Source organism: Meleagris gallopavo, chromosome 5 (assembly GCF_000146605.3).
Source record: "Meleagris gallopavo isolate NT-WF06-2002-E0010 breed Aviagen turkey brand Nicholas breeding stock chromosome 5, Turkey_5.1, whole genome shotgun sequence".
Classification (NCBI taxonomy): Eukaryota; Metazoa; Chordata; class Aves; order Galliformes; family Phasianidae; genus Meleagris; species Meleagris gallopavo.
In genome coordinates this window covers 54785431-54803155 of record NC_015015.2, presented here as the reverse complement: position 1 = coordinate 54803155, position 17725 = coordinate 54785431, and the positions used below count along the sequence as shown (strand labels likewise).

The window sequence follows — 17725 nt, the reverse complement described above, 5'->3', positions numbered from 1 at the left end:
CCACCAACCTCCACATTTCATACCAGACCAGGCTGCCCAGGGCCCCAATGTGGCCTTGAACACCTCCAGGGATGGGGGGGGGCATGAATTGGCCACTATTTAACTTCTCCTTTGCAAAGTAAATTGCTCTGATCACAAACACAATCTTAGCAGCATGATGACACAGAGGTTTTTAATGTGCCTGTAATTCTAAAAGTCTCCTTATTTCACAAGATCCATTTTGCACTCAACCAGTTTTCCCCAATTCAACACCAATCAAATCACCCAAACCAATGCAATTGGTTTTAGAACAAAAACAACATGACCCTAACAGAGGGGAAAAAAAACAGAAGTATGCATAATAAGAAGTTTGTACTATGATTTTAATGATTTCCTAGCAACAACCATACTGAGAAAAAGGAAAAGATGATCTACCTGCATTCACTGACTTCCACCACTAAGAATGTGATCATCCATACATGTATAGGTAATACTGTGCTGTATATTTTATTACATGCTTACCCCATCTCAGAATGTTGAGCATTAAAGCTTCTGAATAACTAAGGTGTTAGAACCTCTTCTACATTATGCTAATTTAGAATATTAGAAGCATCAAACTATTGTTAGGAATAACTGTGTTTAGCTAATAAGTATTGTCTAGAAATTCACTGAAGTCTCCAATTAAATTTCATAGGTTTTCACTTACACTTGAGTACCAAACAGTAAATTACAGGCAATAAAACAGGTGAGTTACTTAGAAAGAAAACCTTCCTGGTTAGCACAGGGTTTTAAAGAACAGTACAGAGTTATCAAGGTAAACTACTAAGGATGATTTCACTCAGTTCTTTATTGGTGATACTCTATGACAACTGAGGAAATGGCGCTTGATACAAAAGAACTGTGTAGTCACCACTCTGTAGGGGGAGGAAAGCACTAAATTCTTCTCAGTTCTTGGGTCTGGTTTATTTAAAAAGAAAAAATAAAATAACAAAAAAGAAACCACCTATGTAGCTAAGTAGGTTTAACCCTACCTGCTTCTTCTAAAAATAGACAGATAAAAGTAATCCACATTTATACAGAAAACCCCAAATCCCTAATATGACCCTGACTCAGTGAGAAACAGAAGAGTTTTTTAATACACTGAAGTTCTTCCTTTCTATCTGTCAAACTGAACCTCAAGATTTGATTTTATACACAAAATTTTCTCTCTAACAGAGACAGCAGGAAGTGAACTTACCCTGTGACATCTCTCAAAAGCTTGTTTGGTTTCTTGCAAAAGGTTCACCACCACTTCTTGTGAGAGAAACGTTTCTCCATGGGTGTCAATGCTCGGCCCCAGTGGCAAGTTTGTACGTTGCCTTATCCTTTCCTTCAGGTCTTGAATACTAGAACAGAGACACCCAAAGATTTCGCTGGGTGGACATCGTGAAGCTCACATTCAACAATACTTTACAATACTTCACTTGTTAACTTACAAAAACAGAACCCAAGACACGGTTTAGGATATGCAAGCGTTAAGACGGTCTTACAAGCTTAAAAAAATTGCTAGTAAATGCAAAACAACCACCTCTGATCCCACAGTCAGCCGTGTCCTACCATGGCACGTTCATACCATGGGAACAGCTGTTCCCCTTCTGGGGTGTGTGCTCTGTGGACAAAGTTTAGCCTCCATACGTTGTCACTTTTTACTTTCAAAACACTGAGGTCTTCCTCTCTCATCCACACCCACAAATCCTTTCATTCTCATCCCTATCTGTTCAGTCATGACTTAGTCAAGCATGCTCCAACACATTTCCATGCATAAAGCAACCCAGTCGTTGCAATCAATTTAATTTTCCCCAAGAAAATTAAATTTTTAATCTTTGTTTTTCTTCATTTCAGGACTTTGCTATTGTTGTTGTTCTCTTCAAACCATTCTTCATGCCTGAACCCAGGTGCAATATAGCCTCATCACCTTTTCCTCACACAACTTTTCTTTCTTCCTTTCCCATGTCTCCCTACTACTTTATAGTTTCTCTACCCTGAGGATAATGAAGTCTTGTTTTACCTTTCTCTAAGTCCATTGCATCTTCTGGGCTCACTAAGAGCTTTTTCACTGACATTGCTATGGTCTTTTCCCCTTCCTAGGTCTTGGGAGGGGACCACAAGACCTGGGCAGGTGAAAAAAAATGTATGCTTTTAGATACACACATACACATGCGTTCGGTACCTTAATTTTGCTTCAGTCCTTTTGTGGATCTGGATCCTAAGTTGAAACATAAGTTTAACTGGTATTTTTCATTTTCCACAAGTATATAAATACCATGCATCACCCTTCACATGTATCAAGAGCAGTAAGATTTTAGAGAAAGCTAACAGAAAATGACAGCAAATTATAAAAAGTTGTAGGTCGCTTTAGAAGTCTGCTCTTTTGCAGTTGATCACCGTACATCTAGCATGAAAATACAACATTTCTCCCTTCACCACCTCCCTTCCACTTCAGAAGTAGAAAACTTCATAGAAGAAACTTACCCTCCAGTGCCAATAGACCTCTTCTGGTGGTTTTTGGAATCATAATAACGTTGCAGAATCATAGCGCTCCTACTTTTCAAATAACCAATTTCCACCTCAATGTAATTCTCCAAGTAGGAAATGAAAATGGATTTGATAAGCTTAGACAAGAAAGTCTGCTTATCAGTACCCAAGTTAAATTCCATCAATTTGCTTGAAAGATTAGTAGTTCTTTATGCAAAAGAAACAAAGAAGGGGAGAGGAGGAAAAGGTTGCATTTGTATGAATTACAGCATTACATGCTTGTAAAGTACACAGTACAACAGAATACAGATCATGATTAGAACTTCTAGCAGCAGCTTTATACTTAAGTAAAGAACTTTGCATAATTCACGTTTGATTACATACAGCACAATTGCCATCAAGGGGAGGACTGGCTTTTGCCCAGTCTAAAAAAAAAAAATCACGCTCAAAGATCACAATACTAAATACCTCCCATTCAAAATAATAACAGCTATTTAAAGTTTCTAAAGAAATCTAATCATTGGAAAGGTTAACAAACATTAAGTTTTTCCCATTTTTATGAGGAGTTTACTTTTTTGTCCTGTCTTCCTACATCTTGATGATGTTTAATCATTTCATTCCAAGAGGATATGTACAACAATCATTTTATCACCTACATGTATGTACCTTGTATACAGATCATAAAGATTCTTAAGATACTGTTCTGCATCCGATTTCCTGTGTTCTTCCAGCTGGTCCTTCACATAACTCTGTAAAATTTAGGTATATCTGTTAGAAGAATAGATATCAAACCTCAGGTTATCCTCACTTGTTAGGTTATATATAGTTTTCTTCAAAGCACACACCTTATGCAAGTCATACAGTCTTTGGGTTAAGTCTCTGATATAACAGACTTTACTACAGATAAATACCTTGTTTTGAAGAAAATGATTTAATAATACAAAGTAGCAGCAGATAAAGCAAACAGAATAGACAGACTGCTTTGAAAACATGCTAGACCAAACACAAGATCTCCACTCTTAAAAAACCAAACCACTGGAGGCCTAAGGGCATGTCTGCAGTTGACAGTAAGAAAAAGAGGTAGTTGTATATTTGCTTACTATAATATATACATAATGCAGATACAAGCTTAGAGTCTTCCTGTAATTGACTATTTGGCCAAAAATACTGTTTACCATAAAATACTAAGTCAAAACTGATGGTCAAATTCAGGGGTGAAATACAAACTCAGTCCCTACTCTATAATATCAATAATAAGGAGAACAACGCTGACTGGGAAATTACACTTTGCAATGAATAGGCATGTTGTTGACTTCACACACTTAAGGGACTATGCTTTCAGGATGTGTAACAATGTTTTCAACTAAGGTTTCTACGTTCATATAAATATTACAAGCATAAGTTCTTTATTATTATTATTACTCAATACTAACCTCACACATGAAACCCAATTCCAACTATGAACAGATTAAATATATTCAATTAAATGTGAAACTCATTTTTCTGACATATTCTGGGTAGATGGCATACAGAAGAAATCAAATGCGTATGCCATCTCATGAACAAGCTAATGAATGTACTGATTCCTTTTTTAATTCTACATACTGAATTTGAATCTTTTCTTTCTGGTTGTATTCACAGTGCAGGTATTTTTATTTGATATGGGTCTGATTATCTGTATGAAACATTATATGGTAATCAAGTGTGATCCTACATCTTTATACAAGACTATGAATATTGTAAATTCTGAGCAATTGTTACTTCTAGCACATACAGATGAAAAGCTTCCTCAATCACTTTAACATATTGATATTTGTGATACCTGAAGTTTAATTTCAAAGATGTTTTGGATGAGTTTGGCTAGCACAGTCTCTGGATTGCTGAAGACTTCTCCAACTTGCTTATTCACTCGCTGGCAGAGAATGGCTGCATCTTCAAACACATCATTCCTCAGGAATGCACCCTAGGGTTGTGGAAACAATTTCACAACATATTTACAACTACTTATAGAACTAAGGAAATCAACACCCAAAGAGATGCATTTAAAACATAAAATGCATTACCTCTTGACACTGTTTTATGTACACATCAACACAATGGGAATAGCCCTGTGGAAGGAGGAAAAAGAAGTCTTAAAACCAGGCTCTCCATGTTTTTAATATAGAACAAAATTAAGGAAATAAAACTCCTGCAAAGAAGTTAACACAAGAAATGCATTCACCTGAAGCATAGGCTTTTTCAAATCCATTCTTGTCACAAACCTAGCAGAACTTCACTTATCACAACTCTCCATGGATACACATCATAGGTTTTAATGCTCCTCAAGCACAAATGACAATTCATACACATTCAAGAAAAATTCCCTCAGAATGGTCTCTGTTGACTCTGCCTCTGATTCCCTACCACAGAATCATGGAATAGAACGGCCTGGGTTGAAAGGGATCACAATGCTCATCCAGTTTCAACACCCTGCCGTGTGCAGGGTTGCCAACCACCAGACCAGGCTGCCCAGAGCCACATCCAGCCTGGCCTTGAATGCCTCCAGGGATGACATTTGCCTCCTTCATTCCCCTACACTTGATTTCAGATGGAACATCTCAGTACTTTTAAAAGGTATACAAGTTATGGTTGTTTGCCTGTGCAAATATTTTCACTTAAAAGATGAGCGGGTGGATTTTTGTTGGTTTGGGGTTTGTTTCTTTGTTTGTTTTTAATTAATTTTTACCTTAAAATGAAGCAGGACAGCTGCTACTTCTCTCATTCTGGATATTTCACCTCTCCGCTGTGCACTGGTAAACTCCTGAATTAGCTGGCACTCTAAGTCATGGTACTTACCTGGAAGGGAACGGAGGAAAGAAGGTTAAAAAAAAAATTAAAAAATAATCCATGAAGCTATGTAATACAAGCACTGGCAAAAATGGTAATACTGACAGTACTGCATTTTTCTTTAATCAGCTTTTACGATGCACATATGGGAATATGGATTGAACTGGATAGATAACTTACTTGCTATCTTTGATTTTACTTCAGAAAACCTGTTAACATCAAAAAATACCATGATTAATTTCAAATCCACGTCACAAGAGAAATCAGACATCCCAGAGTGCCTGTTACTCATGATCTATTTAAAAAGGAATATATGTAACACAGAGACGACAGAAAAGTTACATACTTCATATCCATAAGAACCTACAAGCATCTAATCCAAATCTAGTATTAAGTCAGCACACCAAAATTATCCCATTAAAAGTCTGTTAAGCAGTTTAGGATGTGTATGTAAAGATGATCCTACAAGATGAGGATGTAAACACAAATTCAAGAATACATGGTGTGCTTATTTCTCTCTACATCAAAAGATAGAGGAATCATTGAGTGAAATACAGCCCCTTCCTACCCCATTCCACCCCTGCTGTCCATCCAATCCCCTTCCAAAAGAAAAAAAAAAAAAAGCAGTATAAAATTACAGCCATGTGAAGTTTTTATTGTGGTATTTTTTTTTTTCCGTTTTGTTTTTAAAGAGATGTTCAGGTAGAATTTTACCTGTCAAAAGGCAGTTCCTGAGCAATCAAATGCAGTTTCTGAATAATATCAGCTGCCTCTTTAATCTGTAATGAGTAAAAACATGACAGCCAATTATTAAAGAAGGTTCTTTCATCTCTATTGTTCAGCTTTCACACCGTAGTTCCTATTGCTTTAGTTGATATACTCATGTAGGAGATCACTTTCCTTCAGAATGCATTTTAAGATGCTTAAGATATTATTTAATATACAAATTACATTGGTCAGAACATGATAAAAATTCTTCTGCTATATGGAAGCACTTGGAGCACACCTCTACAGCTCCTCAAGCTCATCACCATACCAGGCCAATAAGGCTTGCAAACCAGAGTTCCTGATTTGATCACCCCTGAGTAACGTGGCTAAAGCCATCACGTTTCAAGTTTGCACCCTTTCATATTGAAATAAAATAGACAACTATAACACATAGATGGATGAACAGCAACATGATACTTTGTGATGAATTAGGATAAAAGTCATTTATTTGGTAGATAGCATGGACTGGTCCAAAGCATGGCCATGAGACAGCTGTAAAGACTTTTACTATTTGGTCTTAGTGACTGGAAGGAACCTTGATGGGAGCAAGAAAAACTAACTACTACATCCAGGCAAAGTCTTCATACAAGTAGACATAACAGAAAGTATAAAGAAGAGCATGCAATTTATCTTGCTTCTCCTGTTAGTCATGTACACAGAACTAGAGCAAGAGGAACAGAAGCACTGAGATCCTATTCTGCCACCACTTATGAGCAGCTCGGGATTAAAACTTCTCAAGAACAGAACAAGATGCACAGGGAGGAAAACAGAGCACAGTCACTGCACGAGGCTGGCTGTGCAGCAGAAATAGAGGCTCTAATAAAGCGTAGTCATTCTGCTTATTAAGAGCAGCTTATGTTTGGAACTGTCAGCTTACAATAGCCTCTTAAATCAAAAGCAGCCACGCTCCTCAAATAAATCCAATGAAACAGCAGTTATTTCTATTAGGTATTAAGGTTGCTTCAAGCTAACTAACAGTTCTGCTCAGTACCGATGTCATGAGGATAGCCTATATATCAGCACTTATTCACCAGCATCACCCCAAAAAAAGCCCAGAAGAAAGGTAAATAAAGAAAAAAACAAAAAACATCAGCAAACAAATGCAACATCTTCTGTCTCCTTTTCACACAATAGCTGCTAACTAACTTCTAAGATTTTTATTGAATTCACAGCCTTTTCTTAAGCACAACAGAAGCCAAGACGAATCAATTCTCCATGGTTTCTGCTTAAATCCAGACACATTTCATTTTTAATTGAATCGGGCTTCTGTAAACCATTAAGTCAAAATAAATATTGATTCTGTAAGACACAACTTAAAGGCTATAATGCATCTGAAAAAGTGGACAAAGCAGCAAAAGAAAATTTTAACAGAATTGGCATGAAGAAGCAGAAAGCTGTAATGGAACAATACTGAGTACAGAACTAATGCAGAAGAGGATGTAAGAATAATAGTGAATGCTGAACACAACGATGCTGTTGCACGATAAATAAGTGAGCTGCTACATCATTTTTTAATTGATTTGCTCACTTTAAGACACTTCAGTGCAGAAAAGGGTCTGGTTAGCTGGCAGGTAAATGGTAACGGCTTGGAGGATGAAGATACACAGCAGATAGCTTAGGACAAGACAGCAAAGAAAAGCCATCACAGAGATAAGCTGGAAATTGCTCAGTACATCAAGGACAAAGTAACGTGGGAAACATCTCCAACGTAAGGAAAAGAAAATAAAAATGGTAAGAACCCAAGAGATTATAAGAACTGACACTGCCGAGAAAAACACGAATTCCTGCAGAAATAATTGCACTGCAACTCCTTGCCTCCCTTTCTCAGTATCTCTTGCCCTTAATGGCTTAGAGAGAAGCCCACACTTTCTTAAGGGGTGGCACAGAACAAGAAATCACAATGGAAATCCACATCAGCTCAAAAATCAGAGGATGCTGCCAAAATATTAACGTTTAACCTTTCAGAAAGTTTATTACTATCGCATACTTCAGAAATGCTTTTAGTTCAAAGATGTATTAAGACATCATCCCTCACACCTAGGAAGGCTCCCTTATAAACACTATTTCTACTTGCTATTTAAATGTGTGTCCCCACACGCCTCAATTGCAGACTGACATCAGACTCCAGGCCCTTCCTGCATCCTTCCTCTTCCAGATTTGCTCTGTGTCTTCAGGGCATACCAAGATTAATTTGTTTAACAATTTCCAGGCTTATCATATTTAGCTACCACAGATTTTTCAGAGCCTCCAACAGAAAATATTACAAAAATCAAGTTAAATTTCCTTACGAGATTTTTCTGAAGACAAAAGAACTTGCTTTACCTTATGACTTATTATTGATTGAGTTCTCTTAAATAATTTTAAAATGAATGTTTTATTAGGAAAAAAAAAAACAACTTGAAAAAGGTCATACACAGAAGAACTGTTGTTATGTTGGAACCTTCCTGTTTTCCTTGGATGTCAGAAAAAGTTTTTTTGCACTCCCTCTCAGAGCAGGACAAACTATCAACAGGCAGTGATCACACATCCACAGAGCACAATGCAGATGCCACTGTATGGGTGACTTGTTGGGAAATGCAAGTATATGAAATTACTTATTCTGCAACTCCCTAAGAGATGCCTCCAGCTCAGCAGTGAGGTCATTTATGAGATGCATTTCAAGAAAAAATATTTATGCTGAATGTGCAGAACAAGTTCTCTGTTGGTACAATACTGCAGTTTTTGACTGGTCATACCACTTGCACACAACCTATCCAAGGCATGATGGTCATTCAGGACGTTCTTAGAGGAAGACAGACAAAAGCAACACCAAAAACAACAACAAAAGCCCACAAAAATAAAAATAAAAAAAAAATCAACCACCTTTGCTGATAACATTTCACTATGCACTGTGAAAGATATGTGCCTCCTCTTGCTTACATGTGAATACCATTCCTACAATCTATTTCCATTAGCCAGACCACTCAGATTCTATTTGCTTCACAAACACACTTCTGAAGCACAAGAAAACAAAATGCTTTAACGTTTCTTTGAAGTTTTCCTGCCTAGATCCTCTAAATTCAGAGGGTGGAGACATAGCCACAGGACTACACAAAGCCCAAAAGCATGCTGTGACAAAAAGGTATCCAAGGCCAGTGGACTGACCCAACAGAGTGAAGTCTCACAAAGAAGCTGCATTCAGAAGCGTTCTGCGTTACAGGGTGGATCTGAGGCAAAAGGTTCAAAGAAAAAGGGCAGATATTGTATGTACCCTAAAGTTGCCCCCGCCAGCATTTCTCAAATCTCTGATAATTTCATAAAGTGAAAAATGCCAACATTGCCACATTCAGCATCACTGAATACAAATGCTTTATCAGCAATCTGCAGCCTAGTGTTGTTAATTTACATTTCAGAACAATGAAACTTTAACAAGTCAGTCACTCACTGGTTTGAAGTCTGACCATGGTAAGTCATGGTAGCAGCTTGTAATTAGGGCAGTACTGCTTATTGCTTTGAACTGCTTTCATCCCGCTGACAGCTCTTACCTTTTCAGAGTTTGTAAAAACATCAGACTTCAGCTCTCCATCCAGAAACTCATTAAAGTATTTCATCAGCTTCTGAGCCTCCACAGCCCGTTGCCGCGGCGTGTTTACCCCCTCCAGTTGGTCGCCAAGGTGACAGACCTTAGTTGCTACATAGCTGATGTGCTCATCTAGTTCTTGGAAATGTTGGAAGGCAACCTGGGAGAACGTACACACGGGCACAATGCTCAGATTTCCATCTCCTGTACTTTTGGAAGCACTTCGTTTACATCAGTCAGAATCCAGGCATCAGCTTTTCCACCTCAGAGCTGCACAACTATTTGGAACCATTAATTAAGCTCACGCCACTGCTCAAAGTCTAGTATGTTCCACTAAACTAGTGTGAAGAACTGCTAACATTCATTACTGGAACACGCAGATAAAGCAGCCTCTGACAGGGGAAATTGCTTTCCATCACGTTTTCTATTTTTACCTCGAACAGAAGCAGGCTGTACCAAGAAACACTGATGGGAGCACACGATGCTTCTAAATCTGCAAAGCTTAGTACCAACCACATGCTTTCGATTTTACCTGGTTGCTCTTCTGCAGCTCTTGTACCTTCTTGGCAAATTCCTTGGCTTCTTTCTGGCACTGCTGTTCTAGTTTCTCCACCTTTCTTTGAATCCTCTCATCCATTACCTGTAATTCTTGGATGTGATTCACAAATTCTTCCAATAATCTGATTTAAAATAAAAGATATTGAGGCAGATTTTAGTTTGAAAGATAGCGTAGATTTGTAAAGAGCAAAGAACTTAAACAAGAGCTCACTTTCAATGCTGATATGACCATGCCTAAATCACAGATGCTATTTTATTTTAAACTACACCATGCCAGTTGCGTAGAACTATGTCTACATAAAAGCTATGTGATCAAGTAAATATTACATGAGAGCAGGGGAAACAGTTAAACACCAATTGCTCAAGAGCCTGATTCTTTCAGTAGCACAAAAATCCCTATATCCCCATCTTCCTTAAACAAATCTCATCAAGACAAAGGAAGCTCAGGCAACCACATCCCTTCAGTGGAAGGGCTATAATAGTATAATAGTCTGGATGTGGCTCTGGGCAGCCTGGTCTGGTGGTTGGCAATTCTGCATATAGCAGGGGGGTTGAAACCAGATGATCATTGTGGTCCTTTTCAACCCAGGCCATTCTATTTCTGAAATAGTTTCTACTGTACTGCAGATTTTATGATAAACTTGCAAGCCACTGTCCTATTAATAGGCAATAAATACATATAGTCTGGTAAAGTTGCTTTGGGTACAACCACACTCCTTCTCCTAACATTTCTTCCTGTAGCATACCACTAAGTTTTCTTTTCCCTGTCATTTCCCATCACTGTGACTGTACTTTCAGACATTTTATTCTCTCCAATCACAGGATCTTTGAATGCATTCTTAAATTTTCTCTCTCATTCCACCCTCCATGTGCTCCCCTCTCATTCTTGTTTTTAGCCATGCTGTCCCACTTCAGCTGTCTTTTCAGCTCATATTTTTCTAAACACCAGTCACCGCAGTGCAGGTCCTCCACAGCCATAAAATTCATTTTAATAATAATATATCAAAGATTGAAAAATATCATTGTCCGGATTTAAGGGCAAAGCAGAAGACGAAAAGAAACCCAAATCTTTTCCAGGGAGCCACTTCTAGAGTGCTGAGGAACATGCATTTTCAAGCATACCCTATTCAGAAGCTATTTGTGAAGCTGATGTTCTTTCAGTGTGCATTACTGCTGACGCACAGAAGGGGCACGCTCAACCTAGGAACTCTCAGCAAAGAGAAAGGAGAAGTGGAACGCATTGTCTTCCCCTCACACGACTCCTTCCCAATAACAACTGCTATTATTCTCTCAGCCAACACGTAGGGCTTTCTCTGAGCATTTCATAATTGATACTAATATGGTTTTCATACTTGCATGGAGGGAACTGAACTTTCCGTTTTCATTTCTGCTGCTGGAATGAGTGGTTTTTACCCTGCTGTTTGGTGCCTTTTTGCTCACTGTATTACTCTAAGAAACTAATTAGTAATTCTAATTCTGAAAAACTAATTAGTCTTTCAAGTGGTATCTTTACAAGAGAGCCTAGAAAAAAGTGACAACTTATTACAGAAACCGTGACTGTGACAAATGCTTACAACTCCCTTCGTCCATTCCCTGCTTGCCAGAACCCCAAAAAGCAAGCACCTTGCATTAGATTCCAGAGAAAACTATGAGGGATACAAGTATTTCAAAAATAAAACCTGGATGATTTGAAGTCACAGAAAGCATAGTTTCAAACAAAAGCATCAAGAAGTGCTGTTTCTGTTCATTTTAACAAGCCAGTTCCGTGCAGTTTGGGATAGGTTTGTTTTTGCAACAGGTATTATGCCAGTTCAGCACTTAGTCAGCAATAGCATTCAGTAAGGCAAGAGAGGAAAGAATGCTTAAATAGAAGAGGTAGTTGCTTGGCATCTTTCTCAAAGCAGAAATAAAGAATTCAACATCCTTTCTACAAAACAAGCAAAAGAAAGCATCAGTTTCTAAAAACAGGAAAAAAAACAAACCCAAAACCATACAGCCAAAAGGTTTCTGTTTCTTTTGCCTCCCTTTCCTCCTACACTGGAAGATCTCTCTAGAAAATTATTTACTGTTGTGGGAGACCTCCACTCATCTTGATATATGTGAGAGTGCATCACAGAAGTTAAAACGAGCAAACCCACAGGAATAGATGAGAGAGGTTAATCGGAGTTGGTGTGGGCAACAATCACTAACTACTGTGAAGTACCAGGCACAACTGTGGGGAAACAGCTAGAGGAAGCAATGGTGTGTATTTCCAGGCTTATTCCTGCTTATCTTGCATGTAAATAAATAAATCCCTCTATATAGGATGCTGACCTCTGGTTCAGTGTTAACAGTTCAGCATCCATCCTCCTCCAAAGAGCCAGACTGCTAAAAACCAACGCCCTTCATCCATGTTAATGAAGCTTTTCAATCCATTTTGAGTAACAGCTCATCCCTGAAGTTAGTAATCCTAAACTTCTCAGGATTTTTATCTTAGGTAGCTACAAACAACCTCAAACAGAAATAAGATTGTGTGGGTAAGAAGTCACTAAGCTACTGCACGCTGTGGATCGATTCACCAACGTAACTCTAAATCAACACTGAGGAAACTAAACTTTCTGTTGAGCTCAAAAGCACTGCAATAATTATAACAGGAATAAGATCAAGCTCATCTCACAGGTAACAATCATTTGAGAAATTAGAACATTTAATTGCATCTCTAGAAAAAATACCAATACTGGTAAAAAAGCTAATGTGTAGCACTATTTGAAATGAAGATCATAGAATGGTTTGGGTTGGAAGGGATCTTTAAGACCATCCAGTTCCAACCCCCTGCTGTAGGCAGGGACACATCTCTAAAGAGCAAGTTGCTCACAGCCCCATCCAGCCTGGCCTTGATTGCTTCCAGGGAGGTCCAGAGGTGCAAAAATACAAAAGCTTAGATGTAAAATGGTGCTGTATAAATTCATGCATCAAAGATATCAATGCACCACCCGGTGCTGGGCCAGTAACAGAGAACTCTCTTCTAAACTTTGGCTTGTCTCTCTTGAGAAACTTCACCCTCCTTGCTACAAACAAGAGAAGGTTTTGCACTGTTTTCCCCTTCCCCATTTCCTCTGCACCCTGCCCTTGCTCCTCTTCTCCTCACCACTAGCTCACAGACACCAAATTTTCCCTTTGCTCTGCTTTCAGGGCCTTCCAGTCCTTCCAAAATGCTAACTCAGCTAGAAAATGCTGACTTCTCCATTGGCTTAGTTTCCAGATATTTTAGTGAGCTGGGTTTTATCCTGATATCACTTGCCTATAGTCGGCTCGAGATAAGCCATCACAGCACACAGATAAGTGCAAAGAAAAGGGGCTCAAGTCCACCTCCATCCAGAAGAACTGAGCTGCTCATTTGGTTCAAACCACAGCACACACACTCAGATCAAAACAAGCTATGTTAATATTGCCACGTTCCTGCCCCTCTTTCCAGCCTACCAGTTTGTGACTTATTTGCAACAGCACTGTAAGTGCTGGGTCTTAAAACAAGCCATTTTAGGGAGCTAATCTAGCAAGAAACATTCAGTTGGCTTAATGATCTTAACAGAGAAGCCTAATATTATGCTTTAATCCAGAAACTTCAGTACTTTGGAACGTTCATGACTGACAAAGAACAACAGCATCAATTCTCCTTTATTCAAACAGCCTAAATTAGAAAGTGACTTTCCCCACTCTTGTCAATTCTGAATAATTGGCTCGTGGTCACAAACTCTGTCTGTTCTCCCACACGAAAATCTCACTGGATATGCACCAGCACTATGTACAGGCTTTCTGTTGTGTATGTAATAAAGCAGTACAATTAGAGATGCAACCAGTGAGGCCATTACACTATTTTATTTTACCTTTTTGGATCGAAAGCTTCTCCACCTCTGGAACCTCCTCCAGGTGTCCTCCATGCCAGCCGTTCAATGTATTCATCTGCCACAAAAGGCTCCTAGACACGAAATAAAAACTCTTTAAGTGTAAGCAGCTGCTTAAGATGTGGCACATCATTTTGAAAGCTTCACTACAATGAAGAGCAACCACAGCATTGACAATGAGCACCCCTTATGCTGATATATTTAATAAAGAATGTCATCCTCAACGTGGTGGGTTTGAACACCTGGCCTACTACCTGCCAGACTGCCTCTCTCACAGGCCATGCATTACCTGCCTTTATTTCCCAGTGAGCTTATGGATTGTCATTGCAGAGTGTCTGACACGTTCTGCAGCTAAACCATGAGCAAAAGTAACCAAAGCACTGCCCTGTGGCAGATCACTGCCAGAATGCTGCTGCTCACTATGTGACATCCACCTGCAGCTGCAGAAACAAAGCAGATAAAGGGGAGAAAAAACAAACGAAGCCTAAGAACAGGCAACACTCATTCTTTTTACTCTCCCAAAAAGGAATAACAGTGCGTGCATGGTGTTAAAAGCACAAGGTTACATAAGTTTGCCCCATGCTATTTGCTGGATCTTCCACAAACATTCTGCACAATGGTGAAGAATTAATTATTTTTGCTCCTAACATTTTCCAGATGACAAAACTAAGAGCTCATATTCTAGCTGATCAAACACATCAGCTCAACCATTTCTTCCACAGCTGAATAGTGAAGTATCCAAAACAAAGTGCAATGATACCTATCCCTTAATTGACAAACAGCAAAACAAATAAATCAACACTACCAAGCATTACTTATTCTTTTAGAATAAGCAGTCATCTAGCAGCACTGCACTGGTGCAAACACTGCCACATCTTAGACTGGTTAATGAAGCATCCTCACAGCCCCTAGGACTTCACAGGGAGCTTTTCCCATTACATGCAATGGATCTAAAACTGGAGCATGACCCAAGGCAGAACCAGGAGTGCAAAAGCAAGGGCTGGAAAGCAAACACTGCCAGTCCTTGCACACAGCAATGAAGCTGCCTTTCTCCCCAAACACATCGTGCCCTACCCAGTCAAGCCCAGCTATTAAACAAAAATACAGAATCATAGAATGGCCTGGGTTGAAAAGGACCACAATGCTCATCTAGTTTCAACCCCCCCTGTTATGTGCAGGGTCGCCAACCACCAGACCAGGCTGCCTAGAGCAACATCCAAAAGCCATATAAAAGCTTTCTGAATATACTTGGCAACGTGCTGAATCCTGCTGGCTTATGCAGAAGTTTCAGCAGCTCACTGGGTGACTCCTCTTCCCAAGACTAACTACAGCAACTGTGTTCTGCTCAGGCAATTTGCTTCAGCTTCAAAAGCAACAGCATTGAAAATGTACTTCCCAACACATCACTCATCTCTTCATCCCAGTTCTGATATAAAACCATATCTCAAGTTGGAATATGCAATGTAGCTACATGTATGTGGACCCTTTTCATCAGAGGTTACAACACAATGCTTTCATACTAAGTATAAACTCTCTCTTTACATCACCTGTAACATCCACGTTACTGGGAACATTTTTGGTAGTTTAATTATAGCTGAAATGAGCAGCAACACAGCAGCAGCCTCTTCAGGGGAGCCCCCCAGCTTCATAGCTGTCTTATGGCTCTTCTCAGCACTTCTCCTTCCTATAAAAACCTTTCCCCTGCACATCCCATAACCCAGCAGGAGTACCACTCTAGTTGCAAGGACACCAATGCCAACCCTATGGAATAGACCTATATAAAGGGTGCACTACTTACTGATGTGTTCTGTGTGCCTGTATATACACAGATGGACACAGATACACACAGAGAGTGGTGAGGTGCTGGAACAGCTGCCCAGAGAGGCTGTGGGTGCTACGTCCATCCCTGGAGGTGTTCAAGGACAGGGTGGATGGGGCCCTAGGCAGCTTGGGCTGGTATGAAATGTGGAGGTTGGTGGTCCTGCCTGTGGCGGGGGTTGGAGCTTCGTGATCTTTGAGGTCCCTTCGAACCCAAACCATTCAACAACTCTATAATTCATTCAAATGTTCACACAATATAATTGCCCCACATGCATAATGATTCTTTTTTATTATTTAAACCAACTTTACAGAGCTTTTCTGCAAGCTGGGTCTCCTAAGGAAATGTAGAATGCTTTTAATGCTATCTTGATAATACGGTCACCTATAGCTATCCGATAGCCTAATTCCTATCTTAATTTTCCTTTCCAGTCTTGAAGAAACTGCTGAAAATCAGCTTCTACAAATGTCATTTGCAAGTCCATTGCCTGTTATCAGATGAGCCCCAACAGTCAATTTCTTCACAGCTTTGAACTCAGCTTCAGCTCAAGATGAATCAACGCGATTCTATCCATTCTGCCAATACTCCTGATTTCATAAGAGATAAACCTGAAGTGGGTGATAACCTGGCCTGTAGGAACACTAAACTGGACCAAGCCACATTAAAATCTAGAAATAATCATTATATTTTGAGTTACACGGGGTAGAATGAGTGCACGTAGCATCAATTTTCAGCAGATCTTCCTATACAACTTCACATATTTATATTGAAAATTACTTTCAAACATGCTTTCATGCAAACACTGAAATCTAACACTAATCTCAGGATACAGCTGAGGGTTACTCCCATAACAAGCACAGGTTTTCATGTTCTTACAGAATCACAGAATGGCCAGGGTTGGACAGGACCTCAAGGATCATGAATCTCCAACCCTCCTGCCACATGCAGGGCCACCAACCTCCACATTTCATACCAGCCCAGGCTGCTCAGGGCCCCATCCAACCTGGCCTTGAACACCACAGCTTTCTTTACACACAGTTCTCCCATACTCAGCATCCACATAATCGCCATGCTGAGGAATGAAACCTCTCAAGAAGAGTCTATGGTGGAGGTGCGGAGAGGACACTAATCCTGGCACCCACCTACATAGGTCACGTTGCATTATTCTCCCTGTTTCTTAAAACCAGGCAAGCAAAAAGACATGAGTCACAACATCCACGTGTTGGCATTGATTCATAAATCCAAGTGAGCACAGTGCCTTCAGACAAGACATCAGACCCTGTGATGAAACAGGAAGGCCTATCCTGAAGGCTGGGAAAGCGTGTCCCAGTGTTAACACACCCAATGGGCACCTGAGTGCCTCAAACAGGCAGCAATACCTCGTCCCCATGCACAAGCCATGGGAACAGGCACGCAGGTCACAGCACGTCCAGGCCAGAAGGACGGCCAGGCTTCTGCTGAGCGCCCTGCCCTGCCCGTGCGTGGCCTCGGACGAGATATCTGCCTTCTTGGGCCTCAATGCCGCGGCAGACCAAGGGCGTGCTCACCGTTTCAGAGGCACTCGGGCGACGCGACGCCGCCGGGCAAAGTTCCCTCCATGTTTCAGCGCTCAACCTTCAGGAGCAGAGTGCCGTCAGCCCACGGCGCAGCTGACAGCGGTGCAGGGGAGGACGAGGAGAGCTGCCGCCCCGCACGCCATCACCCAAACTTCCTCCTCCCCCCTCGCTCCCACACCCTCCCCTTCGTCCTCCCGGTTCCGGGTTTCCCATCCCGAGGCCCGGACACCCCGCACGGAACCCGAGCACCCACCTCGAACAGCTC

General features: G+C 40.3%; 1 protein-coding gene across 1 annotated transcript in view; it reads right to left on the bottom strand.

The window, feature by feature from the left end:
- Positions 1 to 17725, bottom strand: part of EXOC5 (exocyst complex component 5) — a 30024-nt gene that overhangs the window by 8895 nt on the left and 3404 nt on the right. The window contains exons 2-14 of the mRNA XM_019616146.1: positions 17714 to 17722; positions 14068 to 14159; positions 10179 to 10326; positions 9612 to 9806; positions 6034 to 6098; positions 5500 to 5528; positions 5219 to 5328; positions 4557 to 4601; positions 4316 to 4456; positions 3160 to 3242; positions 2491 to 2700; positions 2189 to 2224; positions 1217 to 1364 (exon numbers count right to left, since the gene is read on the bottom strand). Coding sequence (XP_019471691.1) covers positions 1217 to 1364; positions 2189 to 2224; positions 2491 to 2700; positions 3160 to 3242; positions 4316 to 4456; positions 4557 to 4601; positions 5219 to 5328; positions 5500 to 5528; positions 6034 to 6098; positions 9612 to 9806; positions 10179 to 10326; positions 14068 to 14159; positions 17714 to 17722 — 1311 coding nt within the window. The remainder of the gene's footprint in view (positions 1 to 1216; positions 1365 to 2188; positions 2225 to 2490; positions 2701 to 3159; positions 3243 to 4315; positions 4457 to 4556; positions 4602 to 5218; positions 5329 to 5499; positions 5529 to 6033; positions 6099 to 9611; positions 9807 to 10178; positions 10327 to 14067; positions 14160 to 17713; positions 17723 to 17725) is intronic.